This window comes from Prosopis cineraria, unplaced genomic scaffold (assembly GCF_029017545.1).
Source record: "Prosopis cineraria cultivar Desert tree isolate PC_DT_omini unplaced genomic scaffold, ASM2901754v1 PC6, whole genome shotgun sequence".
Classification (NCBI taxonomy): domain Eukaryota; kingdom Viridiplantae; phylum Streptophyta; class Magnoliopsida; order Fabales; family Fabaceae; genus Prosopis; species Prosopis cineraria.
Genome location: NW_026555337.1, coordinates 9,378,769 through 9,385,080, shown reverse-complemented (window position 1 = coordinate 9,385,080; position 6,312 = coordinate 9,378,769). Strand labels below are relative to the sequence as shown.

The window sequence follows — 6,312 nt, the reverse complement described above, 5'->3', positions numbered from 1 at the left end:
TTCATACACAACAATGTTCAAATTTTTTTGTGTCACTCACTCTCAATTCATTCCCGACATTTATTTTGTGAATGAAGACTATTTGAAAGGTACAAAAATACTCCTTCCGATGTTTTTTCACAAGATTATGTCGATCACTTATACGTATTAAGAAATCCATTTAAAATTAGTCAACTTTGATAAATTTATCTAAAATCTCAAGTAAATTTTTAATATCACGCTTTTTCTGTTATACTCATGAAATCGATACAGCTTTTGCATGCCCTATTTCTTTCCTCATGAGAAGGGGGATTTATTCGAATGAAAGTTTAAGAATTAAATCAATAATTAAAAAAATTCAAAACTAAAAATTAGATATTTTTTTTCATCCTAAAAATATTCTTATGAACAAAAGCGGACTGAGGACTATATATGGATGATAAATAGATGATATTGACTGACACTGATATTGAAAATGATAAAGTCAGAAATGTGGAGAAGAGATAATGTGAAATTACATATATATCAACATTTTAGTATTGTTGTGTTTTCTTGGATGGTCCCCCTACCCCGTGAATCTCACTGTCTGATAAACTCTCGTTATATGTACAGCTAGAAAATACTTAAGCATGACCAAAAAAAAATTGGAGAAAAATTAAAGATAGAAACAAAGCTGGAAAAATTGCTAGGAAATTCTTCATCAGGGTAAAAATGTGTTGGAGGACCAAAGGATTGGAGTGCAAACAAACAGGCTTTGGATAATAGCCATAAAATCCCAAGCCTGTCTGCTTGTACTCTGATTCTTTAGTCTTCCAACATAATTTCAATTTCAAAGAAAAACTCGATAGCAATTTTTCCAACAAAATTTCTGATGCGAGGTGTTATTAACTTGATTATGGACTCTATTTATAGGATTTATACACACACATGTATATTATGATTATTTTATGCATAAATAAAACAGATTGGGATTCACGTTTATACTTTTATGTATTTGTATATTTAAGATAATTCAGAATTTTCTTGAAAGAAAATATTGGAATTTGAGGGTGCCGAAGATTCGTTTATTTTATTTTACCATTTCATTAAATTGAAATGACTTCAAATTTCATTATATTGACAAGAAGGCGGAGTTTTTCTTTGTTTCTTTGCTTGAAGGTTTGACGAAACTACACCGTTTTTGTTGATTTTTGCTTCTTTTTTTGAGAAGTACTCTAAAATATCCTAGTAGCAGGGGGAACTTATAAAAAACAATAATAATAACTAAAAAGGTGCAATGCACCCTCACGAGGATCCAAGAGACCACCCCAAAATTTGTGCATCTCTTCTGGAAAAAAAAAAATTTTGATCCCACTCTTCTCTTAACCTGGATAACTGGATTGTCCATATTCAATTTGAACAATCTTTTATATATATGCATAGAGAGAGAGAGAGAGAGAGAGAGAGAGAGAGAGAGAGAGATTAGCTCACAGTATTCCTTTGCGAAAGTTAGTGGGCCCAGAATATAAATGGGGCTGAATAAACGGACAACAAAACGGAATCAACAAGTAAGCCCAATGTCAAATGGGCCAGTTAATACAAGATGGGACTGAATACTGGCCATCAAAACAAAATAAAAGAAAACTCGCGACCTTCGGCTCATAAGACCAACGCTCTAACCGACTGAGCTACGGGACCAGGTAATTCCGAACTTTTAATATCAGCTATATTAAATATCTAAATAAATTGATAAATAAGAAAAAAAGCAATAGAGTCATTCAATAGTTAATAGTAAATATTTGATATTGCCCTATATTTAAATTTTTCCTTTAATATAAGACGGGTCAAATTAAAAAAGATTTATAACAAAGTGTAACTGTACATGTCATGATTAAACTGAATCAAATAAATCTTTGCTCCAAAAAAAAAAAAACTGAATCAAATAAATCGAAATAAGAAAATATCATGAAAATACACCAGTGTTTTCCCTGAAGAAAAATCCCCCAATTCCTCACATGACAAAATGGGTGGTGTCATGGAGGCCTTGAGGATATGGTGGTGTGGTGTCTCTTTCTCCATGACAATAACAAGAATCTACTGTGGATTATTCCATAGCTTCCCCCAAAGCCCCATTTTTTTTTTTTTTGCTTAATTAGTTAAGTTATTCCATGCATTACATAGAAGTGTAGTAAATGACTTCGAGTTACACTGGCTCTAACTTCTAGATGGTATAACTTGATATAGATTACATATATTTATTGATAATTCCTATATTACTTCTTTTATTCGATTGTTAGCAAATTGATTGTGTGGAGATGTAGTAAGCTTGACCCAAAACTTGAATAAACTCCAAAAATTTTAGACGATGGTTTAGAAGTTTAAATTTTTTTTTATTTTAAAATATTTGGACATCCCAAATAAAGTCAAAAAAGTCCAGGCCAAGTTCAAACTTAAATAGGTTAAGTTCCAATAACTAAGTTCCTTTTTTATTTTTTATAAAATAATATAAAAATTAAAAATATTAATTTTTTGAAATAAAAAATGAAATTCTATAAAAATTAAAAATAATATAACATAATATTTAACGATTCAGGCCAGCTCGAATAAATTTAAAAGCCTAAGGAGTTAGAGCCAAACTTAATTATATGGCTTTTCATGTTAGGTATTTTAAACTTGATCGAAATTGAATCTGGCCCAAATAAATTCAGTTCACCTGAATTACTAACTTTAATCATATACATTATTTTTTGATAAAAATTTTCTTACTCAAATCTCATCTTTCTTTTACCTTTCCTTTCTCCCCCCCCCCCTCTTTATGTTCTTTCCATTCCAAATGTAGAGTTACTGCCATGATAAAAAAAATCTTTGTGATTTTAAAACAAAAAGATCGTAAATTATAAAGCAGCCAAAAATATTAGAACTCTAAACTAATTATAATAGTTAAGAAGTTTCAACAATCAATATTTTATTAAATAATTTCAATTTCCCCCCATAACTTCATTTCTTCATGCGTGCAAGTGTAATGTAACGCTCTATGCGTGAGATATTGTGACATGTGTCGACTTGTGGCGCCAAAACAAAGAGAAATGCAAATCCAAATCCAATCAGGCGGTGAAGGCCATGCATGTGTTGCGGGTGGGCCCCACATTTGGGGTCCACTACCTGCAAAAGCCAACCATGCTCAGATGAACCAACCACCTCCCAATCTCTCTCCCTCTCTCCCTCTCTGCCATTACTGAATTGAGAGCCAAAGAACGAGGCCACCAAGATAATGAGCAGAAAGCAGCGAGGATTTGGGTGACAAATGGGTTAATATCATATTTATGCATTTTGCTATTAGATTTCCCTCATTTCAGTCTTGAAAATGAAAACCATTTAGCCATTCTCTCTTTTAGCTTTTTATTTCAACTGTGTTTCAGATCCCAAGAAAGTTTTTTTCGACTACCAAAAGGATGTTGCCTACCATCTTTTTGTGTCCCTGGTCTGTCCCTCGGACAAGCACCTGGATTTGAGAAAAAAATTCGCAAATCTTTCAACACACTCTCTCACTCTCTCTCTACCCCACTCTGCTTTCTACTTCTTCTTCTTCGTCCTCTTTCTTGTCAGAATTTGCTGAATCGTTGGCTTGGTTCTTGGGTTTTTGTTCCTCAAATCTCACATTCTGTGAGATTTTGGGTAATTTTCGAACACCTCTATAATTTGCTCTCATAACACGATTTCAAATTATGGGGACTTGATCAGAATCTCGTGTCTCTCTTTTTTGTTGATCTGGGTGTCTAAATTTGCTTGCAAGATCTGGGTCTCTCTCTTCGAAGTTCAAAGTCACATGGAACAGAGCAAAGAAACTGCCTAGGAAAAAAAAAAAACGCTGCTGACACATTTGTGGTGCATACAATTTTTCATGGAAGATAATGACTCAGAAGGACCAAACCCAGAAATGGAGCAATAGCAGCAGTGGTGGCGGCGGCGGAGGTCTTGGAAGATCTTCAAAGAAGCCAAAGCAGAAAAAGGTCCCACAGAGAGGCCTTGGAGTGGCACAGCTTGAGAAAATAAGAATTGAAGAACAACAAAGGAAAGAAGCTGCTGCTGCTGGTGCCATTTTACCAGCTCCACCACCACCAACATCACTGTCACCGAGCAAACCTTATCTACCTCTGTCAATTCCTAGTTTTCATCACTCTAATCAACCTTCTTCCTCTTCAATTTCATTACATCCTGGAACCTCAATAGATTTTCCTAGGTTGCCTCTGTCACTGCAAGGTCTAGATGCTGCTAAAGCTTCTTCATTCACTGTTCCATTGGAAAACAGTGGTAAATTTGACCCTACCTGGCCTTCTGTTCACGAAAATGTGCGTAAGTTGAGTGATTTTGAGAAGGATTTTCTGTCAGGTATGAATATGAACTTGCCTTATGAATCCAACCCCACCTGGCCTCTCTCCAATTGGACTCAAACAACACAGCAATATCAGCAACCTCCTGCATCAATGGTAAGATGCTTTCAAGTTTGATCTTTCTTGGATTTTCCAACATGGGATATTTCAATTGGCATCTTTTTGAAATTTGTTGGACCTTGTAGGTGAATATCTCATCAGGGAACTTAACATCACCTGTATATCATTACTCCGAAGAGCCCCCTTCAAACCAAAACTATAATAGTAGCTGTGTGACAATGAGGCCAGGGGAGAAGGTATAGGCAATTTGTGCTCTTACTGAAATTCATCTGCATAATCTAGTCTCTATAGTTCATCAGGATAATCAATGAAATTTTGAGTTGATGGATGATGCATTTTGATTTAAGACTTGTTCTCACAAAACTTTAACCTCATCATGAAACTTTCTTAATAGAATCTTGTTTCTTTAAACTTGGCGCAGATGATTGGCCTGAAAAGATCATACCCCTTGTCTCTGGATGTTTCACCTGCCTCCTATTTTAATTTCAAATCGCCTGCTTTTAGTACTAATGTGAAAGCAAGTGAAACAACTTCACGTGCCTATGGAACTGGCCTGAACTTTGGCTCCGCCTCTTCATCTTTTAGGTTGTCTCGCTGAATCTGTTGGCTCTTGCATTGTAATTGTAAATACTATTAGCTCACATCTTTTATTTCTGCAACTTCTGCAGAGAAGTATCTTCCTGTACAACTCCAAGCTCAGAGTCAAACTCAAAGAAAGCTACAGAGAATGAGAATTTCAATGGAGATTTTCTCACTTTAGCTCCACCCACTTCAACTTTCCCAGCATTTCACATCCAGGAATTTTCTCATTTTGAGTCTCCACCTTTTCAGGTTAGGAAAAACCTAATTACCTTATGTTGACTGAAGCTTTATCCTTTGTCCATGGCTTGTTTATCAATTTGACTGTCAAGAAATTTTGTTCACTCGAGTATGACTTCATTCCAATTTCGTCCTTTTGGTGTTCTAAAATAATATCAAAGCCATCTTTCTGAAGAAACTTGTGGAATTGGAATGAAGTCATGCTCTGAGATTTTAACTTGAGTGACATCCCATGAACTAAAGTAGAATTATGGTTCATTTCTGCAGAATCTCATCATTCATTTTAATTAACTTCCATTTCATTTTCCACAGGGAACTGAAGAAGGTCAAATTCTTCATGGCCAGCAACAATCTCTACACAGTTTTTTTCCCACCAAAGGAAGCACAGACTGTCCAAACAAGAGAGACAAACAGAGATAAGAATTGCAATGGTGAAAAGGAACAAAGTGTTGATCTGAATTTGAAGTTGTGAGCATCTTGTTTTTGCCCATTTCTTCTCATGGTGTCACTATTAGGCCAGTTGTTCCTCACTATGAAACTCAAACCCAAAATTGCATACTCATCTTTGATCCAATGTTACAAGTGGGTAGATATGTCTAGAAGTTGCACATGTGGGGTTGAGTCTGAAAGGGACTTCAAATCTTTGCCATGTGAGAAGTGGGAGAGTGGAGAGGGGAGAGAGCGAGAGAGAGAGAGAGAGATTTATCTGTCTCAGGCTTTGAGGTGCCACATAATAATAACAATGCCTTTTCTGTTTCTGTGGAGCCAAATTCTGGTGGTTGTGTTGTGCTGTGTCCTTGAAGTTTTCTTCATCTTAAGAAATATTACCAAGTACGACTTCTTTTATGGTTATAAAAGTGACAGCATCTAACGCAATTGAAAGGAAATAAACACAACAAAAATTGCAATTATATATTTAAAAGAAGCGAGTTGTGTGTGTATTAATATCTCTCCTCAAATATATATTATGATAATACCTGCTATTCTAGAAATATATAAAGTATTTTTAACAAAATTATACTTTAATAAGTTAATAAATTGTCTTAAAACAAATAACATCCTTTTATATTTGTTCTTATTAATT

At 34.9% G+C, this 6,312-nt stretch overlaps 1 protein-coding gene across 4 annotated transcripts; it reads left to right on the top strand.

Annotated features, from left to right (window-relative positions):
• Window positions 1–3,128: 3,128 nt before the first annotated feature.
• On the top strand, window positions 3,129–5,984 carry LOC129312923 (uncharacterized). 4 transcript variants are annotated; one of them, XM_054955709.1, is made up of 6 exons: window positions 3,129–3,266; window positions 3,752–4,445; window positions 4,535–4,645; window positions 4,831–4,994; window positions 5,078–5,240; window positions 5,541–5,984. In XM_054955709.1, the coding sequence occupies exons 2-6, from the start codon at window positions 3,870–3,872 to the stop codon at window positions 5,646–5,648; spliced, it is 1,122 nt and encodes a 373-aa protein (XP_054811684.1). In that variant the 5' UTR covers window positions 3,129–3,266; window positions 3,752–3,869; the 3' UTR covers window positions 5,649–5,984. The 4 variants fall into 4 exon arrangements, with proteins under 4 accessions (XP_054811684.1, XP_054811685.1, XP_054811683.1 ...); XM_054955710.1 differs by having other exon boundaries at window positions 3,134–4,269; window positions 4,348–4,445; XM_054955708.1 differs by having other exon boundaries at window positions 3,139–3,633.
• Window positions 5,985–6,312: the final 328 nt, after the last annotated feature.